General features: G+C 35.7%; 1 protein-coding gene across 11 annotated transcripts in view; it reads right to left on the reverse strand.

Moving 5' to 3' along the window:
- SHPRH (SNF2 histone linker PHD RING helicase, E3 ubiquitin protein ligase) overlaps window positions 1-27,681 on the reverse strand; it is a 69,047-nt gene that overhangs the window by 29,212 nt on the left and 12,154 nt on the right. For 10 of the 11 annotated variants that reach the window (XM_014531284.1, XM_005883711.2, XM_005883703.2 and 7 more), the window contains 16 exons: window positions 27,211-27,289; window positions 26,148-26,298; window positions 24,679-24,784; window positions 23,800-24,056; window positions 21,720-22,379; window positions 19,463-19,714; window positions 18,548-18,626; window positions 16,584-16,747; window positions 16,212-16,468; window positions 14,920-15,041; window positions 9,390-9,478; window positions 6,724-6,816; window positions 4,584-4,691; window positions 3,451-3,593; window positions 1,554-1,727; window positions 906-968 (listed from right to left, as the gene is read on the reverse strand). In XM_014531284.1, the coding sequence (XP_014386770.1) occupies window positions 906-968; window positions 1,554-1,727; window positions 3,451-3,593; window positions 4,584-4,691; window positions 6,724-6,816; window positions 9,390-9,478; window positions 14,920-15,041; window positions 16,212-16,468; window positions 16,584-16,747; window positions 18,548-18,626; window positions 19,463-19,714; window positions 21,720-22,379; window positions 23,800-24,056; window positions 24,679-24,784; window positions 26,148-26,298; window positions 27,211-27,289 (2,797 nt within the window). The remainder of the gene's footprint in view (window positions 1-905; window positions 969-1,553; window positions 1,728-3,450; window positions 3,594-4,583; window positions 4,692-6,723; window positions 6,817-9,389; window positions 9,479-14,919; window positions 15,042-16,211; window positions 16,469-16,583; window positions 16,748-18,547; window positions 18,627-19,462; window positions 19,715-21,719; window positions 22,380-23,799; window positions 24,057-24,678; window positions 24,785-26,147; window positions 26,299-27,210; window positions 27,290-27,681) is intronic. The other variant, XM_014531287.1, reaches the window with a different exon arrangement.

The following is a 27,681-nucleotide window of genomic DNA, read 5'->3' on the forward strand; positions in this document are numbered from 1 at the left end:
CTGAGCACAGCTTGGGAGGGGATGTAATTTGAGTGGGGCGGGGTCTCAGAGAATCACCAGGGCAGAGCAAACAGCAATGGCTGTCATCAGCGTCTCCGCGACTCCGCATCTCCGCAACTCCGCGTCTCTGCAGCCCCGCGCCCCCACAGCAACAATGATCCCTGCAAGCAGCTCTGCGAGAAAGCCACCTGCACTTTCCAAACCACTGAAAGACAGTCCAGTTTCTCCCTGTAGGAGTCTGGGACCCCAGAACCCCGCCTTAAACAAGCTCAGTGCATTCGAGAGCTTGTATCTCCTTCCAATTGGAAAAAAACCGCACATCCAGGTGCAGCCTGCCTCGCGCGCCTTTGTACCTCTGTTCTTGGCACCTCTGCACCTCCTACCCGGTCTCAATGTGCTTCTTTCTTTCCTTCTAGTTGTAGAACTTCCACTCGGCCAGCTTTCCCGTGGTTCTGGATGATAGCTGTTTTGTCTTATAGTTGTAGTTTCAATGTTGTTGTGGGAGGCAGCACGCACAGGTTTATACCTTATGCCGCCATCTTGGTTCTCCTCTAGTGCTATTATTATATGCATTTCATAAATGAGGATACTTAGGCTTAGAGAAGTAATTTGCCCACAATAGTGGGCAGGGATTTGAGTTGAAATCTTTTGGACTCCAGAGTCTGTTACTCCCCTAAACTATCTCTCAATTAGACATTACTATATGACATGAGCATTTGGGGGCAAACTTCTGCACAGATGAAACTGAGTATGCTAAATAATCAAATGCCAAAGTTTATTGAATTGCTTTAATAAGAGAAAAAAGTATAAGAAAGATTACTATAAGAAAAATATAGTCTTCTAATTTAAAACATCAAGTCTTATAAATGTCTCATTTTCCTGATGGGAAATAATCAAGAACTTACGTGTGAGAAAATAGCTTTGATTCATACTCTGTGAACAATTCATCAGCCTTACAAAAGACACAGCTGGAAAAGAAGAAACTGTCAGTAAAATATTCACAAAAACAACCAGCAATCAGGTAATTTCTACGAAAGGCTAAGTATTTTGTATTTCACTTTTTCTTTTCAACAAATATGCTATTTTAGGGAAAAAAAGATTTTCAGTATGTGATCCTTTAGAGTTTTTTTTTTAAAGTTAGATTAATGATTTACATATTTCTAATTCTGTCTGAATTCAAATGAAAAAAAACACTTTTATTATATAAACCATATTTCTTCTCTCAGGAGAAATGTAGCCTGCCCTAGCTGGTTTGGATCAGTGGATCAGTGGATAGAGCACAGGACTGAGGACCAAAGGATCCCATTTGATTCAGGTCAAGGCACATATAGGCTCAATCCTAGGCCCTGGTCCAGGGTATGTGCGAGAGGGCCACCAATCAAAGTGTCTCTCTCACATCAATGTTTCTCTCTCTCTCTCCCGCTCCCTTCTACGCTCTCTAAAAATCAATTAATTTTGGGGTAAGGATTAAAGCAAGCAAACAAACAAAAAAAGAAGAAATTTGGCCTAAAGGAATGATGCCATTTCATCTAATGCTTTCTCCTAGTACCTACCAGTTGAGAGGAAGTCTAATTGGTCGGAGGTGGCAGATTGTTGCAGACTCAATAACATTACGAGATGGAGGTCCCTCCAGGTTTTTAACAGCCTCTCTTACCAGCTTCTGGAATTTATTTAGTTCTTCCATTTGTGTTGTTAGTAAGAACTGAAGACCTCTGCAATCACGGAATCTAATTCCCATCACCAGCACCAAACACAATACAAAGAAATAAATAGTAGGTCAATTTCTTCACATTTAGAAAATGGTTGCTAAACAGAGAAATTGCAACATTTTACCTAGTCACACTTTAGTGAGTTTACCTTAGGAGTGTATTCTATTGGTATCTATTAGGCAAGGAATAATAACATTGGATTATCTACTTTAAAAAGTCTGATAGTTCCTATTCCCAGGAACTAAAAAACAGTACTCAAAATCTTCTATGTATGTCTTAGATGACTTTGAAAGATCATGATTGCCATAGTCTTTCTTTTTATTGCTGAATGAGTACAGACATTCTAGCTGTATGTGGAGAGGTGACAGCAGGATGAAAGATAAACAGAACATTGGGGAGAAAGAAAATTAGCCAAAAGATATGTTACTTGTTACAAGACTTTATATATGTACGAGTGTGTGTATTTTAAGCATTTACTATATAATAGGCATTTTGGCAAGCATGACTCCTGTGTAATCTCAATAGGTACTATGCTCACGTTATTGAGAAAGCTTAACAGATTAATTTAAGTTTCAAAATTATTATGTAGCAGTTAGAAGTTAAATCCAAACAATGCTCTTAACTATTCTGATAAACTATGGATAAAACAGACTAAGAAAAGTATGGATGTGTGTAAATGGATTTATGAAAGGAAAAAGAAAGCCTAAAATAATAAATTAGAAAATGGGAAATACAAACACAATTTGTTTGCTTTTTAAATTAAGAGTATGCTCTTCTCCTTCCTAAAATGCCATATGCTCTTCCCTTCAAATTATTCATAATAGCCCACTCTTGTTCCTGAAGCTTCTCCAACATTTCAAAACACTAATCTATTTCTTCTTGTCAATGGAGTTTATTAAAAATACCACTTATTCTAGTACTTTGTTATATTCAGTTTTTATATAGTCATATTTCTCAAATTATTCATGGGTATTGTCTTCTCATTAAACTAAACTTTAGAAGGTAGGGATTAGATCATATCCTTAAGAAAAACCCTATATTCTTTTGATGAACTTTTCACTGAAAACTAACATTAATCCAAGGCTAATTTTCTGCTGGGATGTGATCTGAGAAGCAATAAGATTCTCTCTCTGTTCTACCCACCTAGAATCAACAGTCCTGCCACAACACCTAAATTTCCCACATCAGACAGATACTCATTTGAGTCAGACCACTAAGGGTACTTTTGATTTAGAATAAATTTATTCACCATTTCTATATCTAGAGCAATAATCCAATTTACCTATAAAGACCCAGAAGAATAGTGTTGATGAGAAGAAAGATGGGGAAGAAAGAGCAGGTAACTCTATAATATAAAACCTGCCACTGTGGCACTAGGATGCTTAGAATTTAGGGAATGAATTATAGGGAAGTATGAATATCTTACTAAGGACAAAATTCTCCAAAACAAAGTCTATTTCAAAACCTTGTCCAACAAAGATAAAAAGAAAATACTTTAAGCAGATTAAAAAAAAAAAAAGCAGTAAAAAGAGTATTTTTAAGTGACTAATATGTAGAAAAAAGGGTTTCTCTTTTAGATTTACACCTAATATTTTGGTTTGAAGTGTACTCAACAATATAAAATCCAGATGTTTGTAATCACAATATGTTCCTATATTTAACTGGACCTCTTAATAACAACTGATCTGAATTTTTGGGGTGGCTACTCATACAGCTATTCTATTTTTTAATATTCTCTTACTTCTCTGACATAGAAAGCTTGCTAGTCTGTTGCTTGTAGTTGCTGGTTATTTCATTTCGCACTCGTTGGACAAGCTCCTCATCAATAGAGAATTCCACTGCTCTGTGGATCACATTCAGCCACCAAGGAGAATTAGAATAAATCTGTAAGAAAAGATAACAGCTGATCAATTAATATTGCTGTAGTAGTCACTATATTTCTATCCTTTGGAAGGGTGCTTTGAAAAATTCAAAGGCAGCAATAAATGCTACTCTAAAGGGAATTATAATAGTGGTGAGTCAAGTATACATTTTTTATACACAATAAGTGAGTACAACTTTTTCATAATATAATTAAAGAGAACACCTGTTTCCTGACTACTCTAGATGAATGAGAATTTCTTGTGCAGACTTGTATAATAAAGTTGTGCTAAAAAATACTTTACCAAAATGAAAATTCAGTACTTCCTCCATATATTTGAAAAGGTAACAGGTTTCTTTCTTAATATAAAGACATTATGCTAATACTCAACTAACTGAACTAGATTCTACTCAATAGTCTATGACAATTAACAAATTATATGCCTGAATATTAAATAATTAATGAAATTAGGAAGAATAAAATGTGGAGTAACTGGTAAATATAAAAAAATAAATGAGTGTATTTTGTGTAGCCTCCTCTTTAGACATTGCTACCGATTTCATAAGAGGGAAATTTTAGAAATGACAAATGGCTTGTATTAATAAGAAAAATACCTATGGTTCTAATGTTCTGACATCTTAAAAGAAAAAATTTTGGCAACATACACATCTAAGATTAAAAGAAGATTTTGAAAGTCTTTTTCTTCTTTAAAAAATAACTTGTTAAATATACCCAAAGTAAAAGAACTATAAGTTAAATATAAGTTAAATATACCCATAATAGCTTAAAAGAAATAAAAAAGAATAACTTCAAAATAGGTGATCCATTTATGCATCTGTTCATTCAATTAATAAACACTGCTAACAGCAAATAAACTTTATTGTGCGACAGGCACCATATTAGGGACTTAGAATTCCAACATGACTATATAAGTTCAAGTTTCTCCCTATACCAAAACAAAAGCCAAAATGCTATGTAGAGACACACATAAGAAAGTCATTCTGGAGACATACCTTTCTTTGGAGCTCACGAATGGTCTGCTGCACAGGCAGCAAAGCTTGCTGTGCTTCAGCAACCTCAGTGTTACACTTGCTCATATAATGCTCCCTCAGTTGTCTGGCCTGTGTTAAAACAGCAAACAGTATAAACTTTCACTCCGGGTCTAGAAAATAACTGAATATGGTGTTTCAAAAGAACAATGTGGTTATCTTATATATTTAAAGGTACTTAACTGAATTTAAGCATAAAACTCTACAAGTATACTGTAGAGAACATAAAAACCATGACAGAAATTCCTGAGATATATATTAAAGTGAACACCTTTACCTGTTAAGTCACAAAATCCAAGAAATCCCAAGGGTTTGCTCCCAAAATTTTATCAACTTTTTAATTAAAAAAAAAAGGGAGAAAAAGAGTAATATTTAAAATTATGAGATGAAACAAGGATCTCTTTCAGAATCCCTTACCTGATTGATTTCAATTTCTTGGAATTTCCTTCAGTTGAGAAATAATACTTGAGAATATACACTAACAGGGGTGTTATAGACTGACTTGTGCTCCCCCAAAGTACATATGGTGAAGCCCGAACCCCCAATGTGACCACATTTGGAGATGGGGCCTTTAAAGGAGATGATTAAACGTGTAAATGTGGTTAAATAAGACCATAAGGGGGAAGCCCTAGCCCAAAATGACTGGTCTCTTTAAAAGAAAAGAGCCAACAGGGATGCAAACAAAGGAAAGGCCAGGTAAGGACACAGTGAGAGGGCATCCATGTACCAGCCAAGGGGAGTCCTCCGGAGAAACCAACGCTGCTGACGGATCTTAGGCTGCCAGACTCCAGAACTGTGAGAAATGAATTTCTGTTGTTTAACCTTCCCGGTCTGTGGTATTTTATTATGGCAGTCCTAGCAGATAAATGCAACAAGGGTCTAAAAACTCTTTCCCTTTCAACTTAAGGAGGATCACATAATTTGCAAGCAATAGAAATACTGAAAAATTTATTCTTTAAACCAGATAAAAACAAGACCACTTTTGACTTAAAAAAAAAAAAAGTCAATTTCATGAGGTCTAACTGCACAGATACACCTCTCTGGACAAGGCATTACTGCTCTGGGCTCCCATTACTTCATTTACAAAAGGAGGAAGTTGAAGTTGATGATTTCTCAGATCGTGTCCAGCTTTGAAATACTCTGCCTTCACATTCTATGCGAGTTAGGCAAAAGAGATAATACATGGAAATGAACCTTCCTCCTCATGGTGCATTTTTCCATTTCCTCTCACAAGCTTTCAATTAATTTCTATTAAAATTCATTGGCTATAAATAGTTGGTCATTAAAGCTAATAGACTGGACTATCTCCCAGAGTTGCCTGTGACTAAAGGCAGTTAAACAGAGTGACTGGTTATATGCAAAAATTAGATGCCTGCAATGGGAATGAAATTTCACTAGAAAATTTCTAACATGTAGACTGCCATCTAACACTAAGAAAGGGCTGTACATACTTAAACAATTTCATTTTGTATCTCGTTGATTCAAATACAGGCTCTGCTGACAGGTTCAATCCATTTCAAACACATCTACTACTCTTTAGATTTAAGCTTTGCCATCTTTCTTTGACCTTTAAGAAGGCAAAAATTCATGATCAAATTAGCATAATAAACTTATTAACAATTTATAGTGAATTGATTTATAATATCACTCTTTCCAGAGAGTCAATACTCATTGCAGAGGGACCTTCTATAAGAAATACCACTGAAAATGTGAATTTACTGTCATAAATAATAAACAGAAGGGTAGCGAAAGTATACAACTTACTATTTTTACTAACTATGTTTTTTGCAGATGTGTCATGAGATCAACAAGGTCTTTTTAAATTTGTTGTTTATTTACATTTTGTGCTTTGACTATCAACAACCATGTCTACGACAAGTGGTTGCCCTATAGCTGCAAGCAGATCACCAGAGAACTAAAATACTATGGAGTATTGTCTTTCTCTGCAATCCAAAATCATCACAGCAAAGTTAGAAATGTAAAAGCATCAGGAAAACACGATTACCTTTATTTAATGTTGTATGCCCTAAGAAATATGAATTAGGTGGAGCATGAAGTCTGAAAAAAATATTCTTTAACAGAAAGAATGAAAAATAATAATTACCTCTTCCTCAAGTCTGCCATCTCGCAAGGTAGGAGGTATCCCTGGGTGCTTGTCTGCCAACAATTCCATCAAATTATGAGTTGCATGAAGTCTCTACAAACACACAAAAGGCAGTAATTATGACAGCCAACACAGAAAACTCTAGGGGGAGAACCTACTGTTCATATGGCATGCAGAGCACAAACACCACATAAACCTATCACTGATTTGAGTACCGACTTTGTCAGAGAAAACCGAAGTCAGTTTTATGGTAAAGGTCTTAATTCACAATATCATAAATTTTCCTCAATTAAAAATCTAGTCTTATGAAATATGTCTATGTATTTAGCAGAATATATAATATAGGTGTATTTTTTTCCTATTATATATGCATTTGCCCATATGGGGAATAATGAGTATGCCAAATAAGTTCAATAAAATAAAAAGATAGACTGCCTAGACTTGATTCTTCTTCTGGGAAATGAGTCTGGATGAGCCTAGCAATTACATTATGATACAAATAGGGATAATGAAATACATAAGAAAACAGGGCTATGACCTGGACCTGTTGAACTTAAGGGCTTAATAGGAGAGCTGGAGGTGAAGATGGTATAGGAAAACTCTATCTTGTATCTCTGTATTTAATATAAGCCAGACTTCTCACTGTGACATTGAGTCTGCAAATGCCTAGAGTCCCCTGGAGTTAAGGGCTATGAGAAGAAATAAAGTGAAAGTAATTTCTATTTCTTAATTTGGAAAGACAGGTAAGGGTTAAAGGATCAGAAGAGTGGTTTTTTTGGTAAGATTTGATTTGGTGTCAGTGATTTGAGACTACAAATGTTACTCTGTTTGGCTGCAGATTCTCATAATTCTGAGCCATGGTACAGATCTTTGTAGAATTGACCTTTGAAGAGTTACCTCAACTGTATTAGGTCTTTTCAACATGGCTTCATAGGTAATACAGTCAGAAACACTATCAGATTTAATAACAACAAATGTGTAAACACTAGAGAAACAAAGCGGTAGAAACTTGGCTCCTCTGCTCTATGTGTGCTTGTGGAAGAGGATTTCCGGTGCGTTCTGCATGAGGTGTTGGAATGGTTTGGGAGAAATACTTGCCTCTCTCCACCCCTTACACCTTTTATCCCAAGAAAACGGAGTGCTAATCTAACTGGACAGAGCAGAATATCCAGTGGGCCATGCTTCACCAGTAGGTGGGGTTGTTATGCCCAAAAGGAAGAACCAGGCTGGTGGCTTACTCTTGAACTTAGGCATTTGGACTTATCTGTCTTGTCCACTCTTTTGCTTTTGTTTCCTTTATTCAGGAGCATGATACCTTTGCTTTCCTCCTTCTCCCAAAAGGCAAACACATTTGCTTAAGGTCCAGGGCCTGCCTTAGGCACTCCTTATCCATGCAGAATATAAGCAGACTTATATTTAATTTTCCCTCCTCTTCTCTTCCCTCCAAACACACCTCTTACCACTGGCTCAAGCACATGTGAAAATGTGGGTCCCAGAGTCTCAATTGTGAATGATAAAGAATCTCAGCAGGGACTCAAGCCTAAACATACCAAGGTTAATAAATGTGGTCCTTATTCACCATTCTGCTAGAGAGCCTTGTCTATATAAATCCACTGGACAGAACCAAGAATGGGAAGAGATTTTATACTTAAATGTTGTAATTCAAATATCCAAATCTCCCTAAAAGACCTCCAAAAATTAAATTAGAAGATCATTAGATTTTATTATTACTTAGTTCCATTTCTTTACTTTTTGGTGAAAACCACGTAAATAAATATGTTGATGTTCATATGCAAAAGTGATAAAAATTGACCTCGTTCTTTGAGGTACAAATAATTCAAGCTATTTTTCCAATGTAGGTTAGATTTAGCTAGTCAGTCTTGTGCCAATATCATCCTGAATATATGGAACAGCAGTGATTCTCAAACTTGCATGTACAGTCAGCCCTCCATATCTTCAGGTTTCAAATTTGCACATGAAACCAAACATGGATAAAAAATATTCAGAAAAAACAATCCCAGAAAATTCTAAAATGCAAAACTTGAATTTGCCACACACCGCACCGAGCACTATGCTGAATGCACACAAATGAAGTGATGTGGAGGCACACCGCACTATAGCCTACATGTAAATACAGGTGATATGCAAAACTATGCCATTTCATAAAAGGGACTAGAGCAGCCGTGGGCAAACTACGGCCCGCGGGCTGGATCCGGCCCGTTTGAAATGAATAAAATTAAAAAAAAAAAAAGACCGTACCCTTTTATGTAATGATGTTTACTTTGAATTTATATTAGTTCACACAAACACTCCATCCATGCTTTTGTTCTGGCCCTCCGGTCCAGTTTAAGAACCCATTGTGGCCCTCGAGTCAAAAAGTTTGCCCACCCCTGGACTAGAGCATCTGCCAGTTTTGGTATAACTGGTGTGTGCGTGTGTGTGTGTGTGTGTGTGTGTATCTTGGAACCAATTCCCTGAGGACACTGAGGGAGAACTGTATATGCAAATCATCTTGGGTGCTTACTGAAATAACTGAATCTCAAGCTTAATCCCCAAAGATTATGACAAAGTCCACTTGTTACCCTTCATCTTCTTAAATATTCAGAAAAATTATTTTGTAAAAAAACAGATACAATATTGATTTGACACTATTTAGTTTTACTTACTTGAAGTGAATCAGTTTTGAGTTTTCCCTTGTGTTCCTCAGATGAACGCAACACCTCTCTGTACAGTTCTGCTGCCAATGCATACTCACCTGAAGCATTAAAACGTATTTAAAGCATAAGAAAGTCATATTTAGCTCCCAATATGATATCTATATTTAAAAATGTCTGTAAAAATAAAACTTAGTCATTAAAGCTCACTATTTTTTTTTTCCCCACTATTTTTTTAAAAAAAGGAATTTGACTGGGTGTTAGCATGACTGCACCAGTAAAAAAGCTGATGATGGGTCTTTGCAACATGGCTTCATAAGTAATGCAGTCTTTTTTTTTTGTGTTAATTTCACAGAATAGAAAACCAGTCAAATGTACTTACAATGGTTTAAAACTATACTGAAAAACAAACTGGATTAACTGCTAATCATTTAGACAAACTGGATTAACTGCTAATCATTTAGACAAATGATTTTTCTCTCATTGAAGTTAGAGAGTAACATTTAGTAGTCATTATGATGTTTGAAATTAGGACAACTTTGGGGTGATTATAGGTATTTAAAAACAAATATTCAAAATGCTATGACCAATCAACACATATTTCTCAGAAAAATAATATACTTTTCTTGATAGGTATTGTTCTTCTTGATGGCCAAAATAAGTTGCAATTAAAAACCACATTTCAAAAACTTAAGAGATCTTCTTTCCATTTCTGTCTACACAAATCACCATCAGTCTGAGATCTATACTGTTTTATATTGTTCACAATTAGCAGCTCATTCAAATAAAATAATTTTAAAAGTATTAAAAGTACAGGTTGGCAAACTATGGTCCATGGGTCATACCTGACCTTTGTATTTTTATAGGAACCATGAGCTAAGAATGGTTTTACATTTTCAAATAGTTGAAAACAATTCAAAAGAATAATACTTGGTGAGATGTAAAAATTATGTGAAATTGCCCAGCCGGTATGCTCAGTGGTTTCCAGGCACAGCTGGATTCTAGGTCAGGGCACTTGCCCGGGTTGTGGGCTCGATACCCAGTAGGAGACATGCAGGAGGCAGCAGGTATCTCATCGATGTTTTCATATCTCTTTCCCTCCCCGCTCCCTTCAATCTAAAAATCAATTAAAAACATTATTTTCAAAAAATTATGTGAAATTAAATTTCAGGGCCCATGAATAAAGTTTTATTGAATCTCAGTCATACTCATTTGTTCACGGCTGCTTTTGCGCTGTAACACTACAGCTGAGCAATTGCAACAGATCTATGGCTTACAAAGCCTAAAATATTCATTTTCTGGTTCTTTCAGAAAAAGTTTGATGATACCTCAATGAAAGGAGAGATGAAACATTTTTAATGGCATGAATAATGAAACCTATCTTACTTGCTGCCTAGGGAAAAACTTTAAACTGGTAATTTATAAATACAATTAAAATAAAAATCTAAAAGTGGCATAATCATGAAATACAAAAAATGGCATAAAGATGTTCTAGTTTTAGTTTATTGAGGGGAAAAAAAGCTTTTACTTCATGATCATCACATACACTTGCTTTTTTAAATTTCAATTTAGTTTTATTAATATCATAAATTTAGGATTTTGTTCAGAGCCTGAGTTTGCTCTCTCCCTCTCTCTCTCTCAAATTTGTAAATTTTGTTGTTGGTTCTTCTTCTTTTTTGTTAATGCTAATGATATATAACTATAAATATATATTTTTATTATAGAATATACATAACATAAAATTTACCATTTCAACCATTTTTAAGTGTGCAGTTCAGTGGCATTAAGTAGTCACACTGGTGTGCAAAACACTTGCTTTTATACCATTGCTTTATATGGAATTCTACCAGTTACCTAATACAAAGCTTTCTAAAGATATATTTTCATACTACTTTACAGTCAGCCAATTTTTATTCACTATGGTAACAAAGATTATTTTCACAGTAATAAAATCATGTTGTAATGTAGGAGCAATACTCAACTACAGTAACACAAGACCTTTTTTTAGTTTTGAAGACTCTTGTGAAGCTTTGCAAAAGACATAGAGATTCTATTAGCATTTACACTATCATTTATAGAGAATAATTCACTTGTCAATTCTCCCTTCATAATTACTATAGCTTTTAAAGGAGGTGTAATGACTAACTTATAATGTAAGCAGTTGAATTTGAACTATTCACTATATCTATTTTTTGTTTGTTTTTTTAAGTCCTCACTAGAGGATATTTTTTTCCCATTGATTTTTTAGAGAGTGGAAGGGAGGGAGGAGGAATAGGAGAGAGAGAGAGAAAAAAACATTGATGTGGGAGAGACACAGTGATTACTTGCCTCCCACACGAGACCCCGTCCAGGGTCAGGGATCGAACCTGCAACCTACGTACTTACTCATGACTGGGAATCGAACCCGAGACCTTTGGTCCACTCTAACCACTGAGCATAACCAGCCAGGGCTATAATATCTATTTTTTATGCTTATTAAAAAAAGACGCTTTCTTGGGAAGACACAAAAATAGGCAATAAGTTAAACAATTTTAAGTCAAATTTGGAAATACCCACTCTTTGCCCCTTGATGGCTGTAACATTTCCAAGTAAATGAAGTGTACTACATTTAATATTGGCAACCTAATTTTCTCCAAAAAATATGTGCAGAAAACACATGGTACAAAATTAGAATACCATGTTTTTAATACCATAATCAGTGAGGACTTAGAATATGCATTGCATATCATAATCCCTGTGGAGTTTGAAATAAACTTTATATCTCCATTGTCTGATCTCTATATTGGAAGACTTTAAATTAAGTTAAATATATAATATTACTTTAAAAGATGAGTATTGTTTGACATAGTACTGTGAAGTTAAGCAATGGAAGCTAAAAGCAGTAAATCCATCCCAATAAGTTTATAATTACAATTAAGTTAAGACTGGACATATCCTTTACTAATGGACTTTCTGATAGGAATTTCTCTTAACAATCAGCAATACTTTCCATCCACAGAAGACCAAGAACTACAGTGGGAATGCAGTGGAAACTATGTGAAGAGAGAAGTGATGTACTCATCTAATGCCACAACATGGTATTTGCTACACAGGAACCAACTATATACTGATCTTGCCAGAGTGTTAGTTTTTGGAAATGATCAGATGAAAACACCTTTTTCTCAATGTTCATATCATATATAACCTCACAGTAAGGAAAAGACGACAATAAATCTGAAAAGGAGACTAAAAAATTGGACAAGTCAAGAAATTCATTAACTGTCTCAGGTTCTGTAATAACAATGTAGAATAAAATCAGAAATGCAGTTTTAGAATCTAGAGGTGAAATCTGAATGTTATTTTTAATATTGTGACAACCTAAAAGTAATAAACTACTCCATTTTAGAAATTTTGATGGTGAGGTTCAACCTAGTATAGATAGCATAATACTGAGGTTTATAAATGTCTATTTGATAAAGAAATAGAAGTAATATAATACAAACATTAAATATTTGGTTTGAAATTCAAAGATACAGGGCAAATTCTCTGCTACGTATTAGGTATAATCTTGAGAAAAAAACTAAGTCTTCTGAATTCCAGTTTTCTCATACAAAATAGGGATGGAAATATCTCAATCATTGCTAATTATGAAGAAAAAATGAAATATATACATGAAAGTGTTATGTACAATATAAAATGATTGTAGAAATATGACCATTCTTCAGATATGACACTGAATTTAATGAGCCAAATATTTTACTTTATTTAACTTATTTTTTACTTATTTTTACTGACTTTAGAGGAAGGGGGGAGAGAGAGATAGAGATAGAGATAAACATTGATGTGAGAAACATCGATCAGTTGTATCCTGCATACACCCCGACCAGAGAGAGAACTTGCAAGTTGGGCATGCACCCTGACAGGGAATAAAACCCACTATCTTTTGGTGTACGGGATGATGCTCCAACCAACTGAGCAATACTGGCCAGGATGACCAAAATATCTAAATAGTATATTTATTATCATGTATTTTAAAGACCAAGCACACATATTTTTCATCTGTGATAGTCATAATTATTCCACTCCATTAATTTGGGACTGAAAGAAACTGGCATTAAATATAATATATAATTTTCCAACTTTTGCCTGATTATTTCTAAGTCAAAATAATCGAAAGTTTAATTAGAAAATAATTTCTATTAAAAAGTTTCCTGACTTAGTTGTTCACTTTGGATTATAAAGCACAGACCATTTTAGATTTTAGACTGAAGCCTGGAGTGCTACATAATCACAGGCACACTGAGCAACTGAGATGGCAATGATGATGAGGGTGATTAGAGAAAATCCAAACTTGCTAGCTAAACTGCATATTTCCTGGGGAATGTCTAAAGGAAAGATTTGCTCACAAAGGCACATATGTTATTCTTAGTTTATCAAGTGTATGTAATAATATGTCCTTTTCTCCTATTACTAGTTATTAATAAAATTTGCACTGTGAGCAGGTAAAAATTTGAGGTCACTTCATATTACCATAATCAATAACATCATTCCTTACCTATATGTTAATATAAAGTTTTCAATGTGCTTTCACACTGCACCTTAAGAACAATACTTCAAGGTACATGGTATTAACTATACTTTGTTGGCAAGGAAACAGATTCAGAAACCTTGAATAATATACTCAAGTTCACAGGACTACAACTATAGCAAATAAGAAGCCTCATCTTTTTCAGTTCTTGCTTAGAGCTACTTCTACTTAGCACCTGTGAGTCTTTCTAACTCTACCCAAGTATCCAGGATTATAAGAGACACTTTCTGTTCTGGTTCTGTTATGCTGAAGAATTAATAACTAATGACAGGCCACTCCATTTAAAGAGGCTGAGAACATTGCCTTGTATTCCACAAAAGCACAAGTTTTTCTGGGCAACTGATTTTTTTAAAGTCTTATAAGGTAAAAGAGAATAATGATAAATTTTCTCCATGACTATATACCCAAGTAGACTAATGGATTGGAAATCTTTGTGGGATGGGAAGGTTGAAGGAACTGAAATTTACCATGAAATGCCTTTCTAACTCTAAATATCTTTCCAGCTCTAAAACTATAATAATGAGTTAGTTAACTTCACAGATTTTGTGAGGAATGTAGAAATAAAAATTTTCCTCAATTTTCCAAGTACTTAAAACTATATATTATTTCACCATTATGAAATACTTAAATGCCTTTAAGGACTATATTTTATTTAGTTTTGGGGAGAATTAAATAAAATTTTCTAAACTAAAGTTATTAGAGGAGGTTTTAAAAGTAACTTTTAAAAGGCTACGTTTATATCAGTACTTTCCTCATTACTACTAGAAAGCCCCTAAGCATCACTACAGTTTATTATAAAGGCTACAAAACTATATAATTTCTTATTGTATTACAAATGCAATAATAGATTGAAGTAGTTATTGAAAAGAACACTCAATGATTCATTCAAGTTGCAAAAAGGTAACACTTGAGTTCAGACAGAGAGAAAAGTTATCATGAAGAAGAGTGAGAGATAACAAAGCAATCACCTTCTACCTTTAATGATGTGGATGCCTGCTAAGCCATTGAGAGCACAAACTAGTTGCCGATGTGCTTCTTCACATTCAGTTCCACATTTCTTCTGCAGTGATGTCAGAAGCTCTTCCATTGTCATGGTGCTACAAGAAGAGGCAGACTGCTTAGAACGTGAAAGGAAATCCTAAGTGAGAGTATTATTATATCGCATAAGATCATCAGACGCTTACAGAGTCTTTGTGAAATCTTCAGCATCTTTCTCTTCACCTCCATTTTTATCACTATCACTTTTAACTTACTTACAGTTGTCCCCACTTATCCGTGGGGATACATTAAAAGACCCGCAGAAGATGCCTGAAACTAGAGAGTACCCAACTCTATAAACTAAAAAAATATAAAAACAAATACCTTTTATATCTGGAGTGAAGCAAAAACAAAACAACAAAACTCTCCACAAGAGTCCTAATTTGAAAAGAGATGTTAAAAATCATAAAAATAATTTGAAGATGTGATTCTCTTCCACAAATGAAGTTTCATACCAAAGAAAATGACCACCCTGCTAAAATAATTGACAGCTCAGTGATAAGGACATGAAACTGTGGGCTAGGAAGCTAATTGCTTAAATATTGTGTATTATTACTATACCAGAGGCCCGGTGCATGGATTCGTGTACCGGTGGGGTCCCTTTGGCATGGCCTGTGGGGATCAGCTGAAACTGGCAGTCTAAGGCCACCTGTCGCTCCTGCTCATGCCGGTCCCGCTGTGCCTGCTGCGGGCTCACACCCAGTCAGTCCCGATCGGGAGAGGCTTGTGCCGCTGCAGTGGCGCTTGCCAGCCATGAGCCCTGTGTCTGGTGCCCGGTGGTCAGTGTATGTCATAGCGACTGGTTGACTGGTCGTTTGATCGTTAGGTTGCTTAGGCTTTTATATATATAGACTAGAGGCCCAGTGCATGGATTCGTGCACTGGTGGGATCCCTCGGCCTGTGACCTCTCGCAACCCAGGACCCCTAGTGGGATGTCGGAGAGCCGGTTTTGGTCAGATCCCCGCAGGTCAGGCAGAGGGACCCCACTGGTGCATGAATACGTGTACCGGGCCTCTAGTATGCATATAAGATCTTTGGTTAATCTCTCCCTGCCCTTCCCCTCCTCCCTTCCCTGTGAGATTCATCAATCTGTTCCATGTTTCCATGCCTGTGTGTTGAGTGTCTGCCCCCTAGTGGTCAGTGTGCGTCATAGCTATCGGTCGAACGATCGCTTAGGCTTTTATATATATAGATTCTCAGTTGTAATGGGAGGAAACTGATAATGAAACCTTTTTTGGAGTGGCAGGAACTCTCCGCGAACGGCCTGCGGGTGGCAGCAGGCCTGCCGGAGCCTCAGCAGTGGGTACAGGATGGAGGTGACAGTCCTTCGGTCCAGGCTGCTGAGCTTCAGAGCCCAGTCAGAAATCTTCCTGAGTTTGACTACGGCATCCTGGCAGCACACCTCATGCTGACGGTGATAGAAATGTCTTTCCACTGGAGAAAAGTGGAGCCAGTGGGTTTCTTCTGTCTGAGGAGGTATCTGAATCTGTAGAGAGAAAGAGAGAGAAAAAAAAAAAATTCACCTGGAAATTTAACTGTTCATTCCATCTCTTTTTTTTTCCTTTTAATACCCTTAATTAATAAAAACTTATTGTACTGACTTGGTCAATCACATCTTTCTTTGCAGACCTCCACAGAATCTTGGCAATAAAGCTGTAGAGGGGCTGAGGATTCTTCCTGCAGTAAGGGTGGTAGAGAAGTCGAACCCACCAGTGCTTGACACAGAAAGGTTCAACACCAAGAAAGACCACTAGTCCGAAAAGATCTGAAAAGACAAAAAGAACAGAGCAGGTTGAGAATAACTGCTTCTGTATTTCTTCATTGCAGTTGTTAGAAACTGCCCAAATTGTGGGTGTCACAACTGCAGGAGTATTACCAGCAGTCAGTGGGTAGAAGCTAAATATCCTTAAATGCAGAGGACAGCTGCCAACGAAAAAGAATTATCTGGCCCAAAATGTCAATGAAGCAAAGGTTGAAAAATGCTGGTCTAACACACACAAAAAAACAAATGAGACTTCCACTTTCAAATACAAAATAGTAAATCATGGCAGGCTAACACTCCCACTGTAACAACTACAACAAGAACAGACACCACAAGAATCAGAGTTTTAAATAAATCAAAGAGAGGAAGAAAAGAGCAAGGAAAAAAACCCTAAAATTCCAGAAACTTTTGGGTGTGATTTTCTTGACTGTGGAAATAGATTCATGAGTATATACGTATATTTAAAATTCCCAAATTTTACATGTTAAATATTTACAGCTTTATTATATGTCATTTACTCCTTAATGAACCTGTTTTTAAAAACATTACTCAAGAATTTGCTGAATGGTGACAAGCGCTCAAAACATCTGCCAACACCTCACATATCCAAAGTAACCTACCCAGAAAACAGGAATTTTTGCTTATACTCTTTTAACATTAAAATCAGAAAAAAGTAACTCTGAGAGTCTTTTTCTTTTTTCAGTACCTCTCAGCTAACTTTTGAGATGAATGAGATCTTAGTAACACCTAAATAGCTACAATTTGGGCAGTTTCCAAATGTAAGCGCAGACCACTAAATCTGGCCTTTTAGTTATCCTGATATTATTCTATAAATATATACTTTAATCTAACTTACTAAAATTATACAAATATTTAAGTATGTACTTATAAAATCTCCCTAGACGATGTTTTTCTTCCTAAAAACAATGATCAGAAAGCAGACTGTTTTTAGGTCACAATAATTAATGTTGATATTTTTATTTTAGCAGAGTGATAAGTTGTCTTGATGAAAGCAAACAATATACAATAACTTGAATTTTCAGTAAGATAAGTTTTGAGGATGAATATTTGCCACAGGACTCCAAGAATATCTATATTTTACAATTTAACAACATTTCAATGACAGCTTTTAGGGAACTTCTTATGTAGAACAACTTTAAACTTTTAGTTTTAAATATTCACAACTTGAATAAAAGTTTTAAAAATGCAATGTCTGCTCTTTGGAAAAACTAAGTTACATAAATGAGTATGTAGTAGAAGCATGAGTTCTACTGTGTGGGGGGAGAGAGAGGAGAACTAGACACAAGCTAAATGTCCAAGAAAAGACAGTTGAAGGGATAATGGCATAACCACATGGTGTGATATTATACAGCTATTAATATTTTATTACTTTTACAATTAGTAAAATTATAATGAATTCAGGCAATAAAAATTATGGTCCTATTTTTATAGATACAGTCAATTAAAATGAATTCTCTCTCTCTCTCGTCGGGTTCTTTGCGTTTTCTATTTACTACTTTGGAACTTTGAGTTCAATTTGGACCTTATCTCCACTGTGCAGGCATGCGCAATGACTGTTCAACTTAGTACAATGGGAATACTCACTATATATCTGTCCTCATATTTATAATCAAAAATTACCCAATTCCATTAAAAAAGATAAATGCTTATAACTACAGGAGTCAAATATAAATACATATATAATCACTTAAGTAAGGATTTCAGCAAAGGTTAAAATAATACTTTCTCTTCAAAAATTAAGCTTTTCAAATATATGTAGTATGTGAGAAAACCATATATTACCCTCCAGTCCTCTCTGTACTGGAGTACCACTGATGCACCAGCGATTAATCCCACTCAAGCGCTGAGCCATTTCTGCAGCCTGATGAGAGAGAAATATGGAATAAAAAAGAAAAGAAAAAATAACCACAGGAAAAATGCAGAAGTCAGGAATGTTGACTCATGAAAACAGCCCATGGAAATCTACACTTTGGGTCAGAGGCACTTGCTTCTATTTAGTAGTTACCATACTCCATGTTGACTGTCCTATTCAATGGGCCAACTTATAATATAGTGGTTCTCATTAGCAGGATGCCACGGGTCCCTCTCCACCACGCCCCAAAGGAAGGGTAGTTCAATTATATGTAGAATGAAAAGGCTCCCTGAATGCCTGATACATCCTCACCCCATCCTGCAGTGAATCACTGTACTAAGAGATGTGATTCAAAAATTCAGGTTACAGGTTGGCCAAAGACAGGAATAAAGACATGTGACAAAGGATGAATCAAAATTCTATCTTCTAAAGTAGCATTTCCATTGCCATCTGGTCTCTCTGATAAAAAACTACCAAAGTCAACTTTGGTACAAAGCTATCAGAGCCTATATGATAAGCTTTCCACTTAGCAGAAATGCTTACAAAAGTCTCTAAATACAGTTTAGTTTTATCCTCATCACACATAAACTGCCATCTTATTCAAATATACATGGGCACTGCATACAGAGCAATGATTCAGAGTACTGAAAAACTCCTAAGGGTTATGCAGTTCACAGCATAAAAACAAATGTAAGAGTATTTAACAGCAAACTTCTGGCTAATATCAACACTGTGATTGATTAATTACATTTAAATTATTAAATTTTCTATGGACAGCTTCTCCCAACCCCTTCCCCTGTCCCCATCTCTTCCTCAGCTCTCAAAAAATCTGCAGAAACTCTCACTTTTACAGCAGGACATTCAACCATCTGAGCTTCATCAAGGCAGATCCTCCACCATTCCACAGCTACCAGGGGGCTTGGAATAGCCATATAGCGCTTCTGGTTCCGTAAGCGACGTCCATCCTCACTATTGCTGTGTGGGATATCTACATAATTTAGCTCTGAACGAAGGACATCATAGGTAATGATAACTATATCCTGTTCTGCCAAAAAATGAGGCTGTAAAAAGCCATCTTTCTTCACTCCTTGATATACCTAGGAAATAACCAGCACAGACAGTTAATTGCAGAAAAGCTCTTCAAAGGTCATTGAAATAATCATTTACGTATCGCTTACAGAGCCCTTTCTCCATGTTTAGCACCAACCATGCTTTGAGATACCTTCCATACCTGTCAAGAGAAAGACACATTTTAGTGTGGAAGACTAATAATAGGAGCAAAGTGAAAGGAACTGTAACAGAAGTAAATGCAATAGCATCACAGTGGAAGGACCAACTCCACGGCTGGAAAGGTAAATTCAGAGAGGAGTTAAAAGTTTAGGTGGATCTTGAAGAACATTTAGGAGTTCTCAAGGGGAAGGACAGGAGAAAAGGACATGACATATAGGTAGGTAGGCAGATGGAATCAACAACATTTGCAAAAAAAGCACAATGATAACAAAAAACTAGGAAAGTAAGGGCTATTATTTACTGAACACTTTTTATATTTCAGACACTGTGCTAAGCTTTATCTACCTTCAACAACAATCCTGTTAGAGGCTGTTATCATTCCTATTGCACATCTAAGAAACATAAAGTAACTTGCTCAAAACTGGTAGAGCCAAGCCCTAGTCCAGCCGTGGGCAAACTACGGCCCGCGGGCCGGATTCGGCCCGTTTGAAATGAATAAAACTAAAAAAAAAATACCGTACCCTTTTATGTAATGATGTTTACTTTGAATTTATATTAGTTCACACACACACTCCATCCATGCTTTTGTTCCGGCCCCCCGGTCCAGTTTAAGAACCCATTGTGGCCCTTGAGTCAAAAAGTTTGCCCACCCCTGCCCTAGTCTGTCTGGTCAGTGGTTAGTGTTGGGCCTCCCTGGACTGAAGTGTCTTGGGTTCAATTCTGGTCAAGGGCACAAACCTCGGTTGCAAGCTCGATGCCCATTCCAGTTGGGGCACATGTGGGAGGCAATCAATTGATGTGTCTCTCTCACATTGATTTTTTTTCTCTCTCTGTCTCTCCCACTCTGTTCCACTCTGTCTAAAAATCAAACCTCAGAGGGAAGGCAGGGAGGGTTGGGGGGAGGGGGAGAGATCAACCAAAGGACTTGTATGCATGCATATAAGCATAACCAATGAACACAGACACTAAGGGGGTGAGGGCATGAGCTGGGGGGATGGGTGGGGGTAATGGGAGGTGAAGGACACATATGTAATACCATAATAAAGAAAATAAAAAAAAAATAAAATAAAAAGTATATAAAAAAATCAATAGAAAAAAATATCCTCGGGTGAGGATTAACAAAAAAATAAACAAAAATAAACTGGTAGAGCCAAGATTCAAACTAAGGTCTGTATACCCCACAGAACAGAGCTGTTCAATCACAAAGATGGCATTTTGCTTATTACTCTCTCCATGCCTATGAAAGTGGCTGAAATACAGAAAACCTACAATAACATTTGAATGGGAAGAACTGAGTGAAAAAGAACATTAACATTAGTAAACAATGACACTGAATGAACACACACTACATGCCAGCACTTTATCAAATTATCTTCCCAGTAAATCTGTGAGGAGATACTATTTTCAGAACTTAGCACAATTCCTGGCATAAAATAGGTGCTCGATAAATATTTGGTAAATGAGTAAATTCTTACTTTATAGATAAGGTAACTGAGGCTTCAGAGGATGATTCTGGAGCTATGAAGTGGTGGATCAGACAAGTAGCTACTATCATACAATGCTGTTTTTGAACTGCATTCCTCTCTGAGTATAAATGCTTATATAAAGACTTTCATTTACATGATAAAGAATTTGTTCAAAAGCTTTCATATCTTTCTACTCAAATTCTTTAACTTCTTAACTTCTAATGTGAGAAAAAATTAGTCTACCATTCTATTTAATGACCTCAATTTCCTCCTCAAGTTCTGATTTACTATTATCTCATTACGTTATTTTTTGGATAAACAACTAAGTGACAAAAATTATAAAAACTATCATAAAGAAGCAAAATTTACACTTTTCTATCCCTTTAAGGAGCCCGAATTGCCTTACCAAAACTCGAAGAGATGATGATCTCACATGCCTATTGATTTCATCCACCCACTGATGACATATGGAACTGGGTGAGATGATCAGAGTTGCTCTAGTTGATACTGGCTCCATTGCAACAAGGCAGTGGGGGCAATAGAAAGGCTTAATCTTCAGATTCTTCTCTTCATAATTCACACATTTTGCATGTTGCCACAGGTGGCATTTCAGGCACTGAACACGAGGCTTACGGTCAATATGGTCAAGTTCACCACATATGCACTCAAAGCGATAATCAGACGAATTATAGGGACTCATAATATTAGAATGTGGCACATCACCACCAGCAGGGTTTAGCGATTCAGCTTGGGTCTCTGCTGCATCTTCTTGCTGGACTTCAAAGACACAGGTACTTGTGGATGTGGTAACATCAGTGATTCCAGAGTCACTGGTGGGTGGATCATGATCTTGTAAACTGAGATTGATGTCAGGTTGACTTTGTTCCTTTTTTGTGGATGGAACAGGCTTTTTTCTCATTTTACTACGATTTCTCCTGGGCTTATAGTAATAATAGTAAGGATCATCATCATCATCAGAGGTGTTTGATGGCAAGTATTCAGAATCTGTGTCCTTGCTCAATGACTTTCTGGATTCTTTCTGAATTTTCCTCGGACTCCATACTGCCTATGAAAAACATTAATTTATTTCAACAAGCTACATTTCTGAAATTAAATTTCCAACTTTGTTGATGGGCTTTACATAAAAATCCTGCTACTGTTTTTCCTGAAGAGAATTACTCCTGATCAGTGACTTTCAATTTGCCCTTTCTAAAAAGCCTCCCCATAGTCTGCAGGTCTAAAAAAAAGGCATACTGTATAAGTAAGATATGGAGAAAATAAAAATAGAAAGATAAAAGGAGCTACTCATACTTTGGTATTAACCTCTTGTAATTTATAGTCTGCCTAAATCAATAAAAGACTAGTAGTTTATAATACATAAATATATAAATGAGGGCGATTATAAAAATTACAAGTACTAAAATATAGCATTTAAAGAAAGTGAGAAGTTAACTTACTAGTTACTGCAATTAGCAAACGACGCCCTTCTTTCTTTCTCCTTTCTACTTGTGTTCCCTCCTGCAATTATTTATTGAATGTCAATTCTGTTTGATGTTGGGGATATAATTTGAGGAATATTTAGCCCCTGCTTTCAAAGGGGTATGTTGGAAAGAGAGAACAGTAAGACGATGATGCTACAGGAATGTGTAAGAGGGCTGTACTGAGAGGGGCTGTGATGAGAAGGCAGGTGCCAGCAACAGCTTCCTTGAAGGGAGGTCAGAGCCAAGGTTGAACAGAGGAGTTGGGACACTTAACACGGAATGAATGGTATCAATTGAAGGAGATTTTCTTGTTTTGGTGATAGAAGAATTAGTAAAAGCCAGGAGTTCATTGTAGTCTTCTACCCTGGCTGGGGAAAAACTGTTGAGACCCCCTACTTGAGGAAATGAACTTATTTATCTGTGTTTTTCACAGTAGCCAAGCTGGGAGCTCCACAGTTGGACTTGCTGTCATTAGTCTTTCCTCGATTTATGTTTACAAATTCGTAACTATTTTCTTAAATGCAAATTGAAATTAACAGCCCCAAAGAAGCAGTTTTATAACAAAATGCAAACATTTTATAAGATGATGAACATGGGAAAAGAAAGACTATATAAAAGATTCAAAATGTATATAAAGAGCTATGCAAATATAAGGTATCAACATTTTTAATATATGGAACAAACTTTTAAACTGCTGACAACAGTATAAGAATAGAGAAGTTAAACTTTATAATATGCTTAACCAACTAATTTTATAATTCATGCAATAAATACTTGAACACTTGCTTATAGGCCAAGCAGGGTTTAATGGTAACCAAAATAAAGTTTCTATTCTGATGGAACATATATTCAGGAAGTAGAAAAAACATAAGTCATAGCCATAAGTGATGTTCCTAACCAGGCTGTTATTTATCTTCAGATGGTAAAAGCTTCAGTGTCAAGGTGGGATCCATCAGTACATTCTGTGAGGCATCACATATAGCTACTTAGTAAGTGCTCTGTTACCTGCTTTTTGGTTTTATCATATATATCCTCTTCCTTGTAATTCTTCCCCAATGTAAAAGTCCCAGAAAAACCATGGCCTTTGATCTGTTTCACAAGACCTTCGAAAATTAAACATTTCAGCATCCGTTTCAGAAGACTCTTGTTGCGATGAACATCATATCTATATATAGAACTGACATACTTATAGATGGAAAGGATGGAAACTCCCTTTTTTCCATTCATTTCTTTCACAGCTGTCAGGATCATCACACGTGTAGCTAAATGTAAAAGGATATGCTAACTCAGTCAAAATAATTAAAATTAAAAGAAAATAAAAATCAGTTCATTTTAATGTGCATTGAGAAACAAGTTAATAAAAAATAAAGCAAATATTTACTGAAGGTATGTTGTCTCTATATTGTCATTTTGAAGACTATATAATAAAAATTTGTCTCAACACATTAATAATTACTGTAATGGATATAATTTAAGAAAGCATTATTTGTGAGTTTATTATTCTTACAAAGCAAGTATCACTTAAAATTATTTTAAAGACCCTCTCACAATTATCTATGTATGCTATTATGAGTAAGAGAAACATTCATTTGTTAGCAGAAATTGAGGTAGCTATGCTTGAGAATAAACAAAGCCTGGTTTAAATTGTAAGCTAAAAAAATTTAAATATAATATTGAGCAAGAACTACCTGGACCAAGTTAAAAAAAAACCAAGAATTTATTTTGTTAGGATACTCTGACTTATAATTAAACCTATTTATTCACAGTATAAACAACCATAAACACAATTATTCGTACAATGACAAGATATCTCCATAAGAGGATTACAAGAGCTACAACAGAAAACTGTAAAAAGATATTTTCTTTGAGAGATTTCATACTTACGGGGGCACTGAACTTTTTCTTTTGGTTCAATTTCCATAATCTGAGCTTCTGTGTTTTTTACTTGTCCTCCAGAATGTGATGGAATGAAATAGTTGACCACTTTTCCCTGATATAAACAACATTCAGTAGTCACATAGGGTTTTGCTTTCAGAATTCTGAGTTGCTTATTAAAATTAACCTTCCTTCTATTAAGGAGATGCAAAAGAGTTGTAAAAAGTTATAAAAAGGCTAAATGTGCTATTCATACCTACAAACATTTTTTTGTTTCAGGGCTTACAGCTAGCTATCACTTTTACAAACTGTGCAAATTATGTATTACCTTAAATTATCTAAATATTAAGTGTGGGACTTCTGCAATTAACTTTTTATTATTATTATATTTTTATTGATTTCAGAGAGGAAGGGAGAGGGAAAGAGAGATAGAAACATCAATGATGAGAGAGAATCATTGATTGGTTGCCTCCTGCAGGCCCCCTACCAGGGACCAATCCTGCAACCCGGACCTGTGCCCTTGACCGGAACTGAACCCAGGACCCTTCAGTCCAAAGGCCAACACTCTATCCAATGAGCCAAACCGGCTAGGGCTGCAATTAACTTTTTAAGGCTTGTTTAAATACAGAATTAACCCATTTAATTTATACTAATACTAAAAATAACTTAGAATTAAAATATCTAATGAGAAGAAAATGCCAAAAAGAAATTACTGATACTTAAAACTGCATACTCCAATCTATTTTTCTACAAAGGAAATAGCTATTTTCTACTGTCTACTCAAACCTGAAGGCCTAACATTGCAAATCGGACCCTATCAAAATATCATATTATCACTAAGTTTGTGAGCATGGTGGTGGGTCTTACAGCTAATTACAGTTATATCCTTAATTAGTGGGCTCATTTCAGCAAATTTAATTTTAGATTTAATTAGGGAAAAATATGAACTCTATTTCCTCAGTGGAACAGTTTTAAAACTCTAAAATTTACATTTTGATACATAATTATATATTTTGGAACAAGGATTTCCAGTTTATTTCATCTAGCGCTCTAATTAATAAGCTATGTATCCTTTAAAAAGTTCTCATTATTACATTTTTTATTTACATATCTGATATTTGTGCAATTTAAAAAGAAACAGTTCTCAAAAATATTTAGTGGTACTATGGAGACTTGTAATAGTGACAAAACATTTGAGGAAGTAATATATTTTCCTAAGGGCGTTTCTCTGCCAACTAAAAGCAAGTCTGGTGAGAGAATATCCCCCTTCCTAGTTGGCCAACATCACTTAAGACAACCCTGCCAGGGCAGAAACATCCCATTCTCTGTGCCCACTTGAAGGTAACTAATAGCTAATATAAGTCATCAGCTGCAGCCTAAATTGTAAGGGTTGACTTAAGTACCAAGCAAATCTTCGACCTATGATGATTTATGAGAACATATGTCCCCTGCTTTCCCAAGCCCTACAGTACTCTTACCTCAGGAAGAGTCAGAGCATCTTGTTTGACATCCTGTCGAATGTGTGTCAGAATCAGAGCCAAAACCTCCACTGTCTTTCCAAGACCCATCTCATCTGCTAAGATTCCACCAAACAACTGTGGCCCAGCACTTGGGTACTCACGGATGATGCTAACAGAGAAGAAACAAGAAAAATACACCATAGGAATACAATTAAAATTATACTGTTTCTAAAGAGAACTAGAAGAAATGCATAAAGTCTAACTTTAAAACTACATTTTAGGGTGAAACAATTCAAATCCCTATTTCTAGAATATAAGACTGTGACAATCAAAAACTGCTGAGCTGACAACTAAGACTGCAGAAACAAGAGTGGTCTTGGTAAACAGCCATCACTTTTTCTCTTCTAAAATAAAAGGCAGCATGTCTGCCTTCTTTGAGACCTTTATGAATGTGGAAATAAAAAAATAAGAAGGGCAATAACTACTGACTCACTAATCATATTTAAGGATTCCTGTAATTTTTATAATAGACTTTGAAAAATTTAATGAAAAATATAAATACTGACCCATAATTGGATGAGATATTTTCTTAGAATTATAATCTCTTTATTTATTTTTTTAAATATATATTTTATTGATTTTTTACAGAGAGGAAGGGAGAGGGATAGAGAGTTAGAAACATCGATGAGAGAGAGAGACATCGATCAGCTGCCTCCTGCACATTCCCTACTGGGGATGTGCCCGCAACCCAGGTACATGCCCTTGACCGGAATCGAACCTGGGACCCTTGAGTCCACAGGCCGACGCTCTATCCACTGAGCTAAACCGGTTAGGGCAATTATAATCTCTTTAAATATCAATGACTAAGCATCTTAAGTCTCTTGTATAACATTCATTTACTGAAAAATGACAAGTGCTATTAATTCTATGTCTATCTTATCTATAAAAATGACTAATGAGACTTTAACTTAGTATTCCTTCTTGAGGTACTGCCAAGGCTCAAGATATATATTACCAAACTCATATAGGTTTCATAATATTTATTTTCAATATCAAACACATAAATAAAGTTTTGCCATACCAGCCTGTATATGGGTTGTAGTAGAGTTTCAAACCCTCAGATGTAACAATCTCTCGCCATAAGAAGTGCAGGGCATTTTCTAAAGAAAAATATAACCATAAAAATAAGTTTTTGTTTGTTTTCTTTTCTGCCAGATAATGACATTAAAAATAAGTTAACAAACAGGATAACCTGGTAAGCCACATACACATGGGGAAAAGGCTAGGATTTCTTTTACTCTTTTCTTCAGATACTATTTTTTAGCTTCCTTTGCTTTGGGCACAACTATTTTTCATATAAGCAAGTGATAAGACAGAAAAACAAAGTATAGCATATAACAGAGGACTAACAGGAAAGGAAAACTAATACATATAATCAACTCCTACCCACGAATGAATTTCCCTAACTTCAATTTTGAGGCATGTCTTAGAAAATAATTTTGTTCATAGTAACACGCATTCTATCCTATCTTTTCAATATGATTTAATATTA

This window comes from Myotis brandtii, unplaced genomic scaffold (assembly GCF_000412655.1).
Source record: "Myotis brandtii unplaced genomic scaffold, ASM41265v1 scaffold8, whole genome shotgun sequence".
Lineage (NCBI taxonomy): Eukaryota > Metazoa > Chordata > Mammalia > Chiroptera > Vespertilionidae > Myotis > Myotis brandtii.